The sequence below is a fragment of the Procambarus clarkii genome, chromosome 14 (assembly GCF_040958095.1).
Source record: "Procambarus clarkii isolate CNS0578487 chromosome 14, FALCON_Pclarkii_2.0, whole genome shotgun sequence".
Classification (NCBI taxonomy): Eukaryota; Metazoa; Arthropoda; class Malacostraca; order Decapoda; family Cambaridae; genus Procambarus; species Procambarus clarkii.
In genome coordinates, this window is record NC_091163.1 from 11,539,408 (window position 1) to 11,558,991 (window position 19,584).

Below are 19,584 nucleotides of genomic sequence, written 5' to 3' on the forward strand. Positions count from 1 at the left end.
TACAGTGGGAAGTAAGGGTGATATTGAGACCTTACAAAGAGATTTGCATGAACTCCACAAATGGTCAGATGACTGGCAAATGATTTTTAATATCGATGAATGCAAGACCTTGCATGTGGGGCATAACAATCCAAGTCACAACTACCAAATTAACAGTATTACCTTACAACAGATAGATGAAGGAAAGGACCTTGGAGTCAGAATCCATCATTCACTAAAAATTGCACAACAAGTGGGAGCGGCAGTAAAAAAAGCTATCCAAACCCTGGGAATAATCAAGGGAACCTTTACCTTTAAGGAAAAGAAAGTAGTCGTTCAATTGAATAAGTCTCTGGTGCGCCCCCGCCTGGAGTATTGCGTCCAGGCATGGAGACCTCATCTTCAGAAAGACATAGCTGCTCTGGAGAAAGTGCAACACCGGGCAACACAAATCGTACCAGAGTTTAATCATCTTACGTGTCAGGAACAGTTGAGGGCCACAGGGCTAACAACACTACAAACCAGGCATGACAGGGCGGATCTCATCGAAACCTTTAAAATACCTAACAATTTGGAGGATGTTGATCCCGTCAGTTTCTTCAAAAGATCAGATGTTACACAAACGAGGAGCAACGGGTTCAAGCTCAACAAACCACAATGTAGCTCTCCTACATTGTGGTTGGCTTATTCTCAACGGCTTTGCTCTCCATCTCCAAAACAGGAGATGCTTTTTCACCCATAGGGTTGTAAACCTGTGGAACTACCTACCCGCCAAAGCCGTAAACGCCAAAACTCTGCTGGGTTTTTTAATATAGCTGGAAAAGATCAGGGCAAATGGGGGAACCTTTGACAAGCCGCTGGCTTCGTATCCTCGTCGAAGCCATCAGTATTAGTGTCTCTCAGGTAAATTCAGGTAAATGTTAGACTGAGGACCTGCCCGAAACACTTTGCGTGTTGGTGGTTTTGCATAAATGTAAAAATACCAATCTTATGTAATCTTACCAACCCATTGTTCCTTCTTGGAAATAAATTATTATTATTACCCATGGGATGGGTATGGGGTGAATAATAAAGAATAAATGACTGTTTGGGGAGTCAGTACTTGCCCCCCCTTCCCCCCTCCCCAGCGGGACCCATCATGGCGGCGCGGCGCTCGCTATATTATCTACAATAATTTTGTTGCGACCCCATTTTATTCACTCCCCTCCCACAGCCCCGCTCCTGTGTCAGGTAAGTCCACTACGGGCTCACCACAGCCCCGCTCCTGTGCCAGGTAAGTCCACTACGGGCTCACCACAGCCCCGCTCCTGTGCCAGGTAAGTCCACTACGGGCTCACCACAGCCCCGCTCCTGTGCCAGGTAAGTCCACTACGGGCTCACCACAGCCCCGCTCCTGTGCCAGGTAAGTCCACTACGGGCTCACCACAGCCCGTAGTGGGGCTTGCAATTGTGTGTTCAAAGTTGCTGAATCTAAAACAACCACAACAGCCGAACCGTCATCACTTTGCTGGGTGGGTCAGGTTAGTTGTTCAACCACGCTATTAGGCATTGTCTGCATATTAATTATTCTTTCTGGTTCTCCTGGAAGGTAGAGCGACGGTCTCGCTTCATGCAGGTCGGCGTTCAATCCCCGACCGTCCAAGTGGTTGGGCACCATTCCTTCCCTCCATCCCATCCCAAATCCTTATCCTGACCACTTCGAAGGCCTATAATTCGTAATGGCTTGGCGCTTTCTCCTGATAGTTCCCTTCCCCTCCTCCTCTCCTCCCCCCACCTCTCCTCCCCCCCCCCCTCCTCCTACCCCCACCTCTCCTCCCCCAAAGACTCCCACAGAACAATACCAGCGGTCAACACGCACAGGCGCGGCCAGGAATACGATGCCCTCATTCTCCACAAGTAGTCAATAACTGGTTATCCACCTTATAAGTTGAAATATTGGACTATTCTTGTAACATTCACAATTACTGAAAACACTGCAGTAGGCAGCTTACGACTCCATTTCTCCATCATCAACCTTAAATAGCGTGTCATCAGAGTGTAAGGTGCTTGTCTCTGAAGCCAGCCATATATATATATATATATATATATATATATATATATATATATATATATATATATATATATATATATATATATATATATATATATATATATATATATATCTATATTATAAGACAGCATGTCTGTCTGTCTGTCTGTCCAAGGATGGAGGCCAGAGTCTTGACACTAGCCTCACCCAAATTTGTAGGGGGAATGGGCTAGGGTACGGGACGGACATAGGCTGGTCATTTTCGGCCTAAGTTAAATGCTTTAAGAAATATTAGCAATTATAGCATCCCCCCCCCCCCGTGCGATTTTCATGGAGTCGTGTGAAATATTTGATGTGATTTCCTTAATGTTTTTAGTGGTTCTAATCTGGAAGGATGGGAGATAAGGGGGAGGGAGGAATGGGGGACCATGGACATAGGGACGAGGGGGTCAAGGGCGAGATATGGTGAAGATATATATATATATATATATATATATATATATATATATATATATATATATATATATATATATATATATATATATATATATATATATGTATATATATATATATATATATATATATATATATATATATATATATATATATATATATATATATATATATATATATATATATTGGTAGCAGTCTTTCCTGTAGACATATATTATTAAATATGACCGAAAAAGTAAGATTAATAATTCTAACACGAATTTTCTCAATATTTCTTATATTTATTTTCACTGTTGATGGTAATTGAAAAATCAATTCTCCAAAATTCATTTTTATTTCTAGTCTGACGTGACACTTGAACGCGTTTCGTAATAACTTATTACATTTTCAAAGACTAGTTTACACACACACACAACTATAACTTGCAAACACTAAACAGTTAAAACAGCTTTGATTTTATACCTGCATTTGGGTGAGGTGATATGTTACAACAGTTTTGGATGCGGTGAAAACAAACTTTCAACACAAGACAGAACACGAAACAATGGGTATAATATTTTTAAGTTAAAGGGAAGAATGGAAGTAACTGCAAAGGGCCCATTGGCTCATATTTCTTGATGCTTCTTTATTGGTGCGGAGTCTTGAAGTGGGTAGAATATAGTTGTGCATTAATTGGCTGTTGATTGCTGGTGTCGACTTCTTAATGTGTAGTGCCTCGCAGATATCAAGCTGCCTGCTATCGCTGTATCTATCGATGTCGATAGATAGAGCCTTGGTCTTGTAATCAACGCTGCTAAAACTAAGGTATTTAACAGACAAATTGGCAACCGCAAAAGTGGACCACGAAAACTTAAGATAGATAACATACCAATAGACTATGTCTCTTCTTTCAAATATCTTGGTGTCTCTGTCCCTTGTACCTCAACTGCAGTCAATAAGTTACATCAACAATGTAGAGACAGACTCAAGGCTCTCAGAACTGTAGTGTGGGTACAGCCCTAAGTACGGTGTTAATATTAGAATAACAAAAATGATGTACTTAGCATATAAAAGGTCTCTGATAGACAATCATGCACCAGCTTTAGTCCTGCAAAATGGCAAAACTATTGATAGACCGGAAAAAATTGCAAAATGAAGCACTCAGAATTATACTTGGCAGTCCTATGACTACCAAAGTTCTCAATATGCGGAAAGAATTAAATGTACTTAGCATTCGAGATAGAATATTTGAAATCAATCTTATGATGGGATTAGAGCTTCTGCGTGATAACAAAAACAATATTGTGTCAGTTGAACTGTTACAACACATACGAAATGGAACCAGCAAGTCTAAATGGATTCAAAGAATAGCCACTCATATTAAAATGATGGGACTGCACGATGTATACACAGATGAAAGAGTACAGCACTTCCTTCCACCCTCAAATCGAATCAAAATCAAATATTTATTCAGGTAAAGTACATGGATACAAGGTGATATAGAAAACGTTGATGGATTTATAGATAGAGCTAGTACATATAATGCTTAAAGCCACTATTACGCAAAGCGTTTCGGGCAGGAAAAACACTAAAAACTAAAACTTAATACTAATTGAGATTAAAGTATAAATTGTGTTGAGAAAAATAAACAATAAAAAAAGGGGGGAACATGGCAGAAAAAAATAGCAAAACTACAATTTGGTCAACAGACAGCATTGTTTAAAATAGAAGACATGAGTTGACATTTTGAGGGTGAGGTAAGTTACATGGAGTTAATTAGGTAGTACTTAGTTTTTATCTTAAACAGGTTGGGAGAGGTACAGTCTTTAACATGATTGGGAAAATCATTCCACATTCTGGGTCCCTTAATTTGTAGAGCATTTCTAGTTTGATTAAGTCGTACTCTTGGAATATCAATAGGTATTTGTTTCTGGTGTAGTACTTATGGGATCTGTTACATCCTTCTAGGAAGCTTTTAAGGTCAAGATTAACATTACAGTTCAGTGTTTTATATATATAAAATACACATGAGAGGATGTGCAGTGACTTAATATCTAACATATTCAGAGATTTGAGTAAGGGTACCGAGTGATGTCTGGGGCCAGAGTTAGATATTCTAGTATAAGGATTACTCGCTACAGTATAAAGACACTTTGGAACTGTTCATTTAGCGTTTTACACATTTCTTATTCATTCTCAGTAGTCCTGTTCCCCCGTTCTCAATCGCTGGATTTTATCCTTTACATGCAGCTTGCTTTTAATGAATTTATAGAAAAGACCTGCATCTGTTTTATATTTGTCCGCTATATACATCTTTCTATACCTTTCTATTACACACCGTTATATACCTTTCTCAAAGTTCCTTTCTGCCTCTCTCCTCACTGCTGTGTATTCCTTTCTTGCTTGTTAGTAGTGCTGGTATGTTTGTGGGTTAGGCCTCATCGTATACTGAACCACATTTTCTTGTCGTCTCCTCTCTGGCTCTCTTATAATTTTAGTTGAACCAATCCTGTATTCTAGTCCTGCATCTCCGTTTTGGTATGAATGTTTGTACGCCTTCATCGTATATTTGGCAACATTTGGCATACGTCTTATATACTTTCTTGCCTAGCAACATGTCTGTCTAATTAAATTGATTATTGTAATTGTATGTGAGTGTGTACTGGTGGGAGGAAGTGATGGAGATGGTGGAGAAGACGGGGAGGGGTGCAGGGAGGGAGGGAGAGAGTGAGGAAGGGTTTGTGAGAGAGGGAGGGATGGAGGGAGGGATGGAGGGAGGGTTAGTGAGGGAGAACAACAACTTAACAGTTTGTCTCAGTCATGTGTGAGGGACACAGCAGGGCTCTCCAGACCTCCTCACAAGACATCCGTCTATGAATTAATACACACACACAGACGCTCCCTTACATACATACATACATACATACATACATACATACATACATACATACATACATACATACATACATACATACATACATACATACATACATACATACATACATACATACATACATACATACGCTCTATCTCCCATTACTGAGTAACAAGTTACAGTAGAGGGGCCACTGGGGCGTCTAGCAGCGAGACCCTCTCACCAAGACAGGAAGGGTTCCATGTGACTGTGATGGGCAGCATGCCGCAGTCAACACGTGACGCCACTCGAACCCCACGTAAAGTGCCAACCTCAAACATCGCAACATGTTAACAAGGCGGCAAAGAAACCTCTTTGAGTGAGTTATAGTGTGTTTTATGTATTACACACACCATCATGCCCATCCAGTGGTCGGTAGTGGACCCCCATACCCATCCAGTGGTCGGTAGTGGAACCCCATACCCATCCAGTGGTCGGTAGTGAACCCCCATACCCATCCAGTGGTCGGTAGTGGACCCCCATACCCATCCAGTGGTCGGTAGTGAACCCCCATACCCATCCAGTGGTCGGTAGTGAACCCCCATACCCATCCAGTGGTCGGTAGTGAACCCCCATACCCATCCAGTGGTCGGTAGTGGACCACCATACCCATCCAGTGGTCGGTAGTGAACCCCCATACCCATCCAGTGGTCGGTAGTGGACCCCCATACCCATCCAGTGGTCGGTAGTGAACCCCCATACCCATCCAGTGGTCGGTAGTGAACCCCCATACCCATCCAGTGGTCGGTAGTGAACCCCCATACCCATCCAGTGGTCGGTAGTGGACCACCATACCCATCCAGTGGTCGGTAGTGAACCCCCATACCCATCCAGTGGTCGGTAGTGGACCACCATACCATCCCGAGGGCGGCAGTGGACCACCATACCATCCCGAGGGCGGCAGTGGACCACCATACCATCCCGAGGGCGGCAGTGGACCACCATACCATCCCGAGGGCGGCAGTGGACCACCATACCATCCCGAGGGCGGCAGTGGACCACCATACCATCCCGAGGGCGGCAGTGGACCACCATACCATCCCGAGGGCGGCAGTGGACCACCATACCATCCCGAGGGCGGCAGTGGACCACCATACCATCCCGAGGGCGGTAGCGATAAAGGTGAAAAAGGTACATATTGGGCTCAGGGACTGAACCATAATTTAGGTTTAACCAAGAAAGTTACAGTATCGATGAACACCTAAAAGTTTTATAGCAAGATTAGTATTGAAGAATAGGTCTTTGTAAGTGTAAACAGCACAAGCGAGTGTGTGTATGTGTAGCTCTGGTGTGCAGGTCTGTGCTGCAGGTTGCATAGAAACAATACTTGCACACAGAATATCAGTGTCAGGTTAAACAGCTGGCTGACCTGTACACAAACAAACCAGTTCACTAACAAACACAGGACGGGGAACAGTTTTCTGTAATTTAAAGTCTGCTCTTCAAGCACTTAAAAACTTCTACAAGATCGCAAGAATCACATACTAGCAATTATAAATAATCTGCTTGCTGCACAGAATAAACGGTTTAGAATCTCATTGGTATGGATACCACCTCACATATATATAACTAATCATAATGCCACAGACATTGCAGCCAAATTAGCATGTAACAAGGATGAAGTTGAATTTGACATAGTATCTCCATCTCTGTTGTTAAGACTATATTGTTCCAAACACTCAGGTCTAATTGGAGAGAATTTTCTGGCTCCCAACGACCTGAAATCACTGGTATAAAAAGCTATAATTTGTTTAGATCTGAAACCTATGTTTATGGGCAGCACATAACGTCCACTAGACTGTGCGACACAGTGGTTGCCAGGATCAGGTTGGGTTGCCGTTACCTGTGGCAGGTGGCTACAGGTGACGGATCTCCCAATCCTGAGCACTCCAGGTGCAAACTCTGTGAGCAGGAACTGGGGCATGAGCTTGTTCGCTACATTATTGAATGCCCAGTCATTTGACCCTTCAAACAGGCCGGTATGAGGTACCCGGAGCTTTACGATTTCTTTATTCACTCTCGTGTTCCTGAAAATATCCTTATAATGCACCCTAAGTTTGCCAGTGCAGGCAAAGTTTGGGTGTATTATAAGGTGTAGGGTGCAAGGCCCTGAATGATGTACCTAAATGTGTTAATAAAAAAGGCGCCACAGTCTGGAGAAGGAGTGTTGTGGCGGCCACAACAGTCATCATAGCGACCACAACACAAAGAGGTTCTTGTTAGGAAGCGTCATGTACAGACGATGAGCGGAGTGTGGGGGCTCGCTGCCTCTCGTGACTCTCTATGACTATTGTCAGTGTGTGCGTGTTTGTATTTATTTACTCTTTGTGCCTACAGGATCGAGCTCCTGGGCCCGCTTTTCTCACCGTCGGTTGTCTAATATACTGATTCCCCGAACTCATTTTCTCTTGTCTTATCTCCTACATATATTTCTCTCACTCACACGTCCCCAATATGCAGCCGGCAACAGCTGGCTAACTCCCAAGTATATTGATAAGAGTATATGGCTAACTCCCAAGTATATTGTGAAGAAAAAACTCTGCCCATTTGAACAAATGTGCAGAGTTGCCCATTTGTTTCTGCCTCGGCCTGGAATCGAACCAAGGTCTTTATACTGCGAATCCCAAATGCTGTCCGATCGGACAGTATTCCACTAAACGTACACAGAACCGTTACCACCAAGTAGGAGGATAGACTACTTAGCGGGAACTTTTTGTTTTGGAAAAAGTCCTCCCTATACCGTACCCATTTCGAGTGTGTGGCGGGTAGTTCCTTGAAAAGTCCCCGCTGGTGTCTTAAGGAATTCTTATGGGAAAAATTCGTCGCTGCGACTGAAAAAAGTCCTCACTAATGTCTTAAGGATTTGTTATGTAGAAAAATCCTCACTGCGGTCTTAATGAATTTTTATGGAGAAAAATACTTGCTGCGGTGTTGAGGAATTCTTATGGAGGAAATTCGTCGTTAAAATGTACCCGTTTAAGTGGTGATCATATCACCTCTTTTTCTTCTATCTTCTAGTTTTGGCCTGTTTAACGCCTCTAGTCTCGTCTCGTAACTCTTGTTTTTTTCAATTCCGAAAGCTATTTTGTAGCATGCCGTTGCACCTTTTCCAGTTTATTTAAGTGCTTCTTGAAATATGGGCACCATACAACTGCTACATATTACAATTTGGTTTCACAAAAGGCATGAACAGTTTCTTTTGTATTTCACCATCCATGTAATTTAATAATGAACCATCCATGAACGGCTTTTAACCACCATTAAAAGCAAGTCTAAAATCGGAAAGCGACGCATCCTCTCCTCTCACAATGTTCTTACGTGTTCCTCTGGCGACAGCTTACTGTCCAACTCCCCCCCCCCCCTAGGTCTCATTCTTTATAAGAGTTCTGTAATTCTTTTCCACATAATTTGTATATTGTGTGTGGTCTATTTTCTCCAATTCCATATTCCATAAAATGGCATTTATTCACATTGAATTCCATTTACCACATGACGCTCCAAGCACTTATTTTATCAAATCAACTTGAAGGGCATTCCTATCGTCACACACACACACACATTACAAGTGTGTGTGTGTGTTACGTTATCGCGCTGCCCTGCTGTATCTTATCAACTCCATAACGTGGCAGTGTTGAGAAAACATCCACTAGCAATATTATTTACATAATGCCCACTGACAACAAACCCAACGTTGCCAGACGTACAAACACCTTACACGAGGGCCATCTTAGCGCTCCCCCTCCCAAAGTCTTACCACTATTCTGGCCCCAAGACCCTCGCGTGACCATGAGATGTTGGTGATAATTGGTGATAAAACACCATGAAAATGTTGGTGAGGGCGAATGCCCTCCCATCTTCACTCATCACACGAGTCGACGGTCGTGGACCCCATAAACACCACTCTCCCTCGAAGCTGGTGCCTGGCGCAAACCCAGAGTTGCTAGTGGAGGCCAATAGATCAGTCTTACGTTCTTCCCTATAATAACCCCCATTACCACTCCCCTCCTCCAGATAATAACCCCATTACCAACCAACCCCCCTCCAAATAATAACCCCATTACAACCCCGTCCTCCAGATAATAACCAACGTACTACCACAAGTTCGCCATGCACTTCGAGGACCTGCTGGCGGAGATCGGGTCCTTCGGTTTGTACCAACGTCTCCTGTGCTTCGTGCTCATCCCGCTGACGACAGGGGTCGTTGGCCTGACCTTCTACGTGCAGCTCTTCCTGCTGACGGCGCCGCCCCACACCTGCCTGCAGGAGCCGCGCCCCCAGTCTCCTGGCGACCAGGCCGCCCACCCCCTCTACCAGGACCTCTCCCGCCTTCTCAATGATACTGCTTATGTGAGAGAACATGGGGGGAGGGGGGGGATAAGGTGTGTGTGTGTGAGGTGTGTGTGTGTGTGAGGTGTGTGCGTGTGTGAGGTGTGTGTGTGAGTGTGTGTGTGTGTGTGTGTTTACTAGTTGTGTTTTTACGGGAGTTGAGCTTTGCTCTTTCGGCCCGCCTCTCAACTGTCAATCAACTGTTTACTAACTATTTTTTTTTCCACACACCACACACACACACACACACCCCAGGAAGCAGCCCGTGACAGCTGACTAACTCCCAGGTACCTATTTACTGCTAGGTAACAGGGGCATTCAGGGTGAAAGAAACTTTGCCCATTTGTTTCTGCCTCGTGCGGGAATCGAACCCGCGCCACAGAATTACGAATCCTGCGCGCTATCCACCAGGCTACGAGGCCCCTATGTGTGTGTGTGTGTGTGTGTGTGTGTGTGTGTGTGTGTGTGTGTGTGTGTGTGTGTGTGTGTGTGTGTGTGTTTTATATAAAGGTGTAAGGATTTTTTATGTCTCTAAAACGTATTGAACATATTAAGAAGAATAAATAATAATAAGATTAATTTAAAAAAAAAAAATAATAATAATAATAATAATAACAATAATAATAATAATAATAATAATAATAATAATAATTATAATAATAATAATAATAATAATGACAATAATAATAAAACAAATAAAAGTATCCATATAACTGCTACTGTTGGATTACTTTCTGCCAGTTTTGACCTCTTGGTGACGCGATGAAAAAATGAGTTGCAGGCAATTAGTGTGTGAATATGCGGGACCCAGAGTATATCTCACCCTGTATGCCCACCACAGGACACACCTGCCAGACTGCCCTACACCTGCCACCAGTTTGACCCCAACGTGACCTCGGCATACATCACTTCCTCTGACATCAACTTGACCTCGCTGGGGCAGCTGCCGCCTCCTAACATGCCCTGTGTCAACGGGTGGCAGTATAACTTTGATCACATATTTCCTACCTATACCTCACAGGTCAGTACAGGTTATATCAGCCCAATATACACTATGTCAAACCAATACACGGTATCTTTGGTTAGTTGGTGATATATCAGACCACCAAAGCCTCGTACACGGTATCTTTGGTTAGTAGGTGACATCAGACCACCATAGCCTAGTACACGGTATCTATCTTTGGTTAGTAGGTGGCATACCAGTCCACTATAGCCTAGCAGACCACCATAGCCTAGCAGACCACTACAGCCTAGCAGACCACCATAGCCTAGCAGACCACCATAGCCTAGCAGAGATTAGGTTGGTGAGGGGCAGTGTTGCCACACGCTAATGACGCCAACTCTCCGCAGCATGACTGGGTATGTACTGAGGCCTGGCGACCCTACATGGTGGTCACCGTGTTCTGGATTGGCAACACCATCGGCTCTTGGCTCTGGGGAGCCTTGTCTGACACGTGAGTCATTACAAGTCATCACAAATCATCAAGGGTCATCATAAATCATCAAGGGTCATCACAAATCATCAAGGGGTCACCACAAGTCATCAAGGGGTCATCACAAGTCATGCTGAGTTACCATTCAACCGTCACCTGCCAAACCAAGTCATCACAAGCCATTCTGAGTTACTCTTAATGGCTGTAAGTAACACTAAGCCATCACCGGCCGCACTTGATCACCCACGATAACTTCAAGTTATTCAGAGTCATTATCGACCTTACTACGAACTCCTGGATCAAGCGAGAGAAGAGCAAAAACTTATTGAAATTCATCATAAGCCATTCTAAGTCCGACAAGTTGATCTAAAATTATGCTAAGAAGGTATGCTAAAAAGGTAAAATTATGCTAAGAAATTATGGGAAAATTATACTAAGGCTTAGCGTTTATATTGTTGGTTTATATTGGTATGCGATGCTAGGTAGATCATGTCGGGCTGAGCTGACGGACATACTTATTGTTGAAGATTAAAGAAAGACCCAATTTATGTTTAAGTGTATTAAAAACCACATTTCCGGATGTAACAGACATCCTGTCTTAGGGTGCTGTATATAATGTTCTCAATGTATACAGCACCTTGAGGAAGGATGTAAGTTATATCCGGATTTTTGTTTTGTTTAATACACTTACACATATATCGAGTCTTTCCTTCACCTTTATTCAAGCACTACGACATTATAGTCAGTTTCTCCATACTTATTATATATTGTTTCTAGTGTACCCATAAACAGTGTATCTTAATTTTTCTCCGAGTTGTTACTGCTGATAGCATCCTGTGAGGTCCAACAAGTGAGAACATTACAGGTGCGGGAGGCGGCCGACGGTGGTAGCAAGCCTAGCCGTGTACGGGGCGGCCGGAGTGGCGTCAGTCTTCATCAACAACTTCTACGGGTTTGTGGCGCTCAGGTTCCTGGTGGGGACCTCACACCACACTGTGTCTCACCTTCCCTTCGTCCTGGGTCCGTCACCAATCTATCCCGCAACCTTTCTCTGCCACATATTGACAAGACTAATAAATAAACAGTAAACTAATTATTAGAAAACAGAATAGATTATTGATGTGTGTATTTGTGTGGGTGATTAAATATGTATGTGTATGTATATATGTATACGTATGTATATGCGCATGTATGCATGAGTATGTGTACATGTATATATAACATTAATAGTTTTGTAACTAACGTCAAAAGATTGTTATTTGCTTAGCTAGACGAACTAGAGGGTTCAGTTCCTGAACCGATTATGTGTCTCTGTAATCCTTTACACCACCGCCCACGGGATGGGTATGGGGTGCATAATAAAGAAAGAAATTGAAAAGGAAATTGAAGAAATAAATTATATACAACATTGCCAAACGACTGACCAGCATGAAGTGCATATCTACATTGTTAAGCGCAGCTAAACTGTTCAATCTTCTCCCTGAACTCATTAGATATCAAGGAATTTCTCTCATTCACATTTTTAATTTTTTTGTTTAATTCTTATTCATTATATGATGAAGACGCCTAATGGTGCTGACGTCACACTTACAACTGTTATATGTTATACAATAATACAAAACTTTCAGATTTGTTTTTAGTTTAGTTTATTATACGCTCCATCACACCATCCCGTGGGTGGTAGTGGAAAGAGGTTACAGAAGCACATAATGGGCTCAGCAGTTGAACCCCAAAATTTCTTTAGTTAAGCAAGTTATAGCACCGATAAGCTATTTACATAGTTTAACAAATGTGTAAATCAAACAATCTCTTCACAATTTATGAAGCTACTAACATCCGTGTTATCCTAAGACGCCCTAACACAAAGAGTGAGAGATTATCCAGCTAGTAACACATAATTATAACTTGCATATGCATGCAGTGGACGGAGGTGGAAAGGTTGCAGGCACTGCATGCACTACCTATAGTTTGCAGTCTTGCGATAATTTGCTAAAATTGATGATATTAGATCATTTTGAAATGAATACTTGCTCATTTATTGATCATTTGCGATAGCCATCTTTAAATTGTTATTCTGTTTACATTCCATCACAGAGTGCTGCAGTGTGTGTGCGAATAATTTTGCTGCCAGAGATTACATTTGGAGATGCAAACTCCCAGAGATACTTATAACCTAGCCTAAGTCCAGCAGTTGTAACATCTAGAAGTCTCGCCATGAAATCACAATGGTGTGATGTATCAATGAAAATCATTTCATTGATACATCACGCCAAGTCACTCCATTGTCTCAAGATGATTTGCATCTAGAAGTCTGCTAATTGTCTTGGATGATCCACAGATGTGTGGTCCTTCTTGCATGGTAGTATGACAGGTGGAACAGCTAGTGTAGGCTTCACTTTGTCTCAGATCAACAAAGGTTTTGTTGAAGTTCTTGTTTTATTGGTTTCAGGCTGCTTAAAGGCAATCTAAGGCTACAGTCACCTCTTTCTTTCGATAATAAAAGAAAACTTTTTACTAATTCTAGGCAGTTTAGCAAAATAGCGAATATTGATTTTGAATTTTTAATATTTTTCTTGGTTTCACCAGAAATACAAAACTTTAAATAACTATTGAAACCTGGATTGGCGAATCCCAAGAGTTTATTGTTTTTTGAGTCCTGTTAGTGTATCCATTCCCGTCTGTGGTAGAAAATAATAATAATAATAATAATAATAAAATATATATTCCCAGCCCGTCCTCCTAAAGTTTCTCAACGTCAATGTAAAGTGTCCTCTCCTAACCTACCAGAGGACCCAAAACAGAAAATGGGACAGTACATCACTTTCGCCAGCCGCTTCCATTATCTAGATCGATAATTTTTGGCCTTAGTAACGCATACGAGCGAAAAGCGACGTTCTTTATAAGAGGGCAGGTTGAGAGTCCATTCTCCTGTTTTCTGTCCCGTTTTCTGTTTGGGTCCTCTGGTAGACTTGGATAAGGCCCTTTAGTACGACAGTTTTTTGACCGTTGGGAAACCTTAGGAGGACGGGCTGGTGTGACACCTTAACTCCCCCTCCTCCCTCCCACATGCGTTTGATGAAGTTCAATGTGTGGTGTGTTAATACGGATGACAGTGGTGGAGTACTGCGGGGTGGAGAGTCGCGTGGTGCCTCTCCTGACGCTGATGATGAGCTACACCCTCGCCTCCATCCTCATCCCCGCCCTCGCCTTCGTCGTCTGGGACGGGTTTACCCTCGCCCTGATCACTGCCTTGCTCCCCCTCGTCCTGCTCCTAGCCTTCAGGTCAGTCCTCGAGGATTTTGAGTTTATTTGCGCTCTCAAGATGTCCTAACGCATGTCTTGTGGCCTTCATGATAGTTCAAGGTGACGACAAGTAGATTCTATTCCCTGAAAATGACCGTCAACGAGTAGGCCTTGATTTTGTTTCTCTGTAATGAGAGAGACGTGTCTCTTGATAACAATACAGGTGGCTCCCGGAGTCCTCGTCCTGGCTGGTGGCTAGGGGTCGTGGGGAAGCTGCGAGAGCCCAGCTGACTACGGTGGCTAAAGTGAATGGACATCAACTGCCTCAGGAGATGGTTACCCAACTTCTCCATGATGCAGACGATGGCGAGGAAGGTCACTCAGGTTACAGGAAGCGAGACGCTAAGGGAGGCCACCGCAGCCAAACAAGTATCATCCACGCCATCAAGTACCCAAGTCTGAGGAAGAATATTCTGCTGGTGCTGCTCATCTGGTAAGTTCACGAGGACACATTCGTGGGCTGGCAGTCATTGGGGCTATGTTTCCAGTCCCAGACACTACTTGTTCCAACATTATCTTTGGTTCCATGCACAACTCTCCTTCCGTGGAACATTCTCTCAAGCTCAGACCGGCGGCAGTCTGTATGCTGCAATGCTTAGTTATATATAAAGTAGTGTCTAGAGTCTGATGCATTACTTCAGAAAAATTCAGGTAAAAAAAAATATGGTTAAATCCCCTTGAGCCAATTCTTACTACATGTTTAAATGACTGATGTATCTAGCAGGTAATTTTGTGGGCCTTAATTAAGCATGAATCAATGCACCAGCACCGTAGGTGTTCCTCTCAGTGCCCCCTGCGGCAGTCCTCACCCTTCCCTCTGCTACAGGATGCTGGCCTGCATGTGCTACTATGGCCACTGCCAGAACACGGCACACCTGGCCAGCAACGTGTTCATGAGCTACCTGCTGGGGGCGCTGGTGGAGGTGCCGTCCTGGTGTGTTCCTTGGCTCATCCACCGCCTGGGACGCCGCCGCCCCCTCACCGCCACCTTCCTCCTCTCCGGTGTCGCAGGGCTCGTCTACGCCCTTGTCCCGGCAGGTGCGTCAGAACGGTTTGGGATAAAATAGTGGAATGTGAGATAAATATGGAGGCAGAGTTGTGGGAGCGATGGAGACGTTTGAGGTCACTGTGATTGGTTGAGATGTTATATTGAAGAAATTAAGCTTGCAGGGACTATACAAGCTGTGTTGCATTCCAACCCATCCTCAAACAACTTATAGACGCGATGGCCACTATGGAATGTACACAATATGTGCCCCAAAGAAAGTCAAGTTGTGTACTATTTGAATTTTTAAGGGCATAATAATAAAAAGTGGAACATTAGCCATAAACCTAACATGTCCTAAGCCTAAATACACAATCATATTTACCTGAATTTACATGAGAGCCACTAACACTCTAGTGGCCTCGACGAAGACAGGAAGACTGCGGCTTGTCAAAGATCCCCCCATTTGTCCTGATGATTTTTTTCCAAGCTGGATTTTAAAATTCAGCAGTGTTGGCGTTTATGGCTTCGACGGGTAGGAGGTTCTACGGGTTTATAACCCTGTCGGGTGAAAAAATTTCCTCTTTTCAGTCCTGCATTGTGGCTTGTTGAGCTTAAAGCTGTTGTTCCTTGTTTGCTTGGCATGCGCAGTCTTAGGCCTAACCGGAAGTTGGGTAACTGTTGTACTTGTTGGGGGGGGGGGGGTCAGCCTGGGGAAGATCAGTTGTTCCACCTTGGGGGAACCTTGACATAAGCCTAACGCATATATATATACCTAGGCTTCCTGTTCCCGACAATGGTAACTATTTATTATTAATTATAGTGAGCTCAGATGTTGGTGAATGGTAATGTGCGCGCGTAGGATGCTACCTGGTGGCTATATACCTGGTGGCTATATACCTGGTGGCTACCTGGTGGCTACCTGGTGGTTAATATGGTTGTTGTCAATCGTCTGGTTGCCCGCTTTCAATTTCAAATTTGTCTGTTGAATAATTTAAATTAGTTTATTAGTGTAAATTATAGCATCAATACTTTCACAGTCATGACGGTATGTGTAATTCTGTTTCTCGCAATGGTTGTTGATAAGTTGTCTTATAGCAAATTATGTATGTCTTGTCTTATTTAAGTTATTTAACTTAAGTATGTCTTATTTAGCAAATTAATTGTGATATTCATAGGATTTATTGAAACTTCTTTTATTAATTCATTCACTAGTACATTAACAATGTACTGCATTAATTTAGCTTAATTTATATAGCCTTATTTGAAGTTATACTCTACGTCCGTTTTCTCTAGATGTTCCCCATCGTTGTTTGAGCGCTGTTTGTCGACATAATTGTATTTGTGCTGCTTTTTCATCTATGTTTTCATTTCTTGTTTTCATTCTACTCATTATGCTCAATTAGTATTAAGCTTGTCATTTAAGTTTATCATGCCCGAAACGCTTTACGTAATAGTGGCTTTAGGCATTGTATGTACTAGCTCTACCTATAAGTCAAACAATCCTTGTAAAAATTTATTGTATGTATGTACCTTACCTAAATAAAATTGTATTGTATTGTATTGTATTTCTCTTGAGCATGTACTGATAAATTATTCATTGTGACTGCAGACATGGAGTGGCTACTGCTGGTGGTAGCGCTGGCGGGGAGAGCCACCATCACCGGGGCTTACTACATCACCCTCCAGTACTGCCCCGAGGTCTTCCCAACGGTGGTCCGCGGGCAGGGCGTCGCCTTGGCGGAGACTCTGGGCGGCGTCGCCATCTTCCTCTCGCCCTCTATCGTCTACTTGGTACTGTCTCACTGATTTGTTAAATATCTTTGTTTAATTATCCTCTCGTTTTATTAAGGGTGAGATTTGCCAAAAAAATACAGTTTTCTGACCAGGGGGAGAAAGATACTGGCAGCATGGGGCGTTAAAGTTTATTGAAGATTAAATTCTGCAGAACATGTAAATATATAAAGTAAGAATTAACAGTAACAATTCCAAGTCCGAGGACTAGATTTAACTTAAAAGGTACACCCGTAGTAATTATGAGACCTTAGCCTATAGTGACATGGAAACTAATTCTGTTTTGTGTGTAAAACTAGTTTTGTGAGGGCAGCGGCGAGGGCAGGCGGAGTGAGGGCAGAGCCCCATTGTGCGCCCGTATTTATACGGCCCCAAACTGCCCGCGCAACGCCGCGGGACGCGCTGCGCAATTGTTTCTTTCTCCCCCGCCAGAAACATCCCCGCTTGCGTCAAGCAGTGACCATTTCCGTTGTCGGAAACTATTGACTATTCCGGCAGGATGAAACCAAATACAACTGTATAACTTCTAGTATATTAGGCTAAATGAAACATGCCCAAACGTTTCTGACCTGCCGTAGGAATCGCATTTAATTGTAAACCGGCTGAGTGGACTATTGCACAAAACTCATGGACAGTGTTATACACTTTATTACAAGCAACAGTACAATATGGAACTTCATTGTGTTGAATTCAATTTTGCTAGAAATTACCTACTTAAAATTGTCTTTTAGATTAAGGACCTGTCCGAAACGCTACGCGTGTTAGTGGCTTTACAAGAATGGCGACCCTAGGGTTTTGCTAGAAGCCTATGTCATGTCATACGGGTTGTAGAATCTTAAGTCGGACCATGTGGCGTGGAGTCGCCTCAAGTAAGAGTCTTGGGGTCCCTTGGTATGGAGAGTTAAAGTAGAATACGGGTACAGAGAGGGGCAGAGAGAACGAAAAAGAGACGAAGTACAGAACGGAATACCCACCCCCATGTTACAACATGGCGGCAAAATTTAACTCGCATTTTTTTTTTTACTTTTGTTGCATTTGTAAAATACCACCATAAAGTCCAACTCATTAGCTTAAAAAAGATACCAAACTGAACACTTTACCATGCATAATAACTTCGCAGTATGCGTTGGAAGTAAAATGTTGCTTAAGTGATTTGCGCTCTGCCTAAGTCGCTGCAGGTTGCGCCCATAATTGGTAAGGGGGCAAAACGCTGATTTTTACCTAATTTACCTGAGGGCAACTAACCCTAATGGCCTCGACGAGCACAGGAAGCCGGCAACTTGTCGAAGGCCTCCCCCACCCCTTCCATTTGCCTTGATCTTTTCCAGGTAGATTTTAAAACTTAACACAGTTTTGGCATTTACGGCCTCGACGGGTAGGTGAACGTTGTGCCCTATTCTCCAATATTCAGCTCGACTATTATTAGAAAAACGTATGTCGTTGTCATTATGTTATGAAAACTACTGAGTTATCATGATGTCTGCAGACTATGTATATTGTATCATTCACAGGGGGAGTGGCAGAAGAGAGCGCCACTGATGGTGTTCAGCGGACTGTCGGTGATGGGCGGGATGGCGACTCTCCTGCTGCCGGAGACGGCTGGCGTGGTGTTACCTCAGACACTCCACAACGCTGACCTCTTCTTCAGCCAGGCCGCCACACCGTGCTCCAGGTCTCTAGTCCAACCCTCTCTCTATCAGTTTAACGTAATTTTAGTGAGGTAGTTTTGATGACAAACCTGCTTGATATTTGGTTGATGGGGTTCTGGGTTCAACTTCTACTCCCCAAGCCCGGCCCGAGGCCAGGCTTGACTTGTGAGAGTTTGGTCCACCAGGCTGTTGCTTGGAGCGGCCCGCAGGCCCACATACCCACCACTAGTTTTCTAGTTAGCTTATTTATTTGACTGATTATAATGCAAATATTGAAATATTCAACAGCAGTAAAGTTTTGTTTTTGTAATGTTTTGATTTCAGATGCTCGCTTACAGGAGGTGAGAGAGAGACTGAAGCAGACCTATAGAGCTAAGGTAAGGTAATTATGAGGACAAAGTGTTAAGCCAGTGACTATATAACCCGACAGACATAAACATTTGGTCCTTCGCAATTATAGTCAGCTGGAAGTGGAAACAATTATGCATTTATATGACGACATCTCGACGTCTGGGCTTACAGACCATTGACTTGGTGTCCGTCTCTTCAGACTCTTCTTGTCACATTCCGGAAAAGCTATATTTGTTAAGATATAAGGAAACAAAAATAATCAAGTGTTATATGAAATAATTATATTTTTCCAGGGACATGAGTTTATCGTGCACCCCAAACTTATTAAAATGCTGTTCCATATATGAATACAATGTATTTTCTTTTTATAAATAAATTTTATTCATATG

The 19,584-nt window shown here is 43.0% G+C and overlaps 1 protein-coding gene across 3 annotated transcripts; it reads left to right on the forward strand.

The window, feature by feature from the left end:
* Positions 1 to 5,237: 5,237 nt before the first annotated feature.
* Positions 5,238 to 19,584, forward strand: LOC123771457 (solute carrier family 22 member 3). Of its 3 annotated transcripts, none has more exons than XM_069324390.1 (11): positions 5,238 to 5,673; positions 9,431 to 9,701; positions 10,522 to 10,701; positions 11,031 to 11,134; positions 11,979 to 12,133; positions 14,227 to 14,395; positions 14,580 to 14,849; positions 15,243 to 15,454; positions 17,014 to 17,195; positions 18,707 to 18,867; positions 19,183 to 19,584. In XM_069324390.1, the coding sequence occupies exons 2-11, from the start codon at positions 9,462 to 9,464 to the stop codon at positions 19,187 to 19,189; spliced, it is 1,680 nt and encodes a 559-aa protein (XP_069180491.1). In that variant the 5' UTR covers positions 5,238 to 5,673; positions 9,431 to 9,461; the 3' UTR covers positions 19,190 to 19,584. The 3 variants fall into 3 exon arrangements, with proteins under 3 accessions (XP_069180491.1, XP_045619958.2, XP_069180490.1); XM_045764002.2 differs by having other exon boundaries at positions 5,239 to 5,673; positions 19,169 to 19,584; XM_069324389.1 differs by lacking the exon at positions 5,238 to 5,673 and adding an exon at positions 6,328 to 6,485 and having other exon boundaries at positions 19,169 to 19,584.

Excerpts from the sequence above, each read along its gene's own strand:
- LOC123771457 (XM_045764002.2), top strand. The coding sequence starts at position 9,462 with ATGCACTTCGAGGACCTGCTGGCGGAGATCGGGTCCTTCGGTTTGTAC. Across the intron at positions 10,702-11,030 it reads TTCCTACCTATACCTCACAG|CATGACTGGGTATGTACTGA; the intron begins GTCAGTACAGGT and ends AACTCTCCGCAG. Across the intron at positions 12,134-14,226 it reads TCACCTTCCCTTCGTCCTGG|TGGTGGAGTACTGCGGGGTG; the intron begins GTCCGTCACCAA and ends TACGGATGACAG.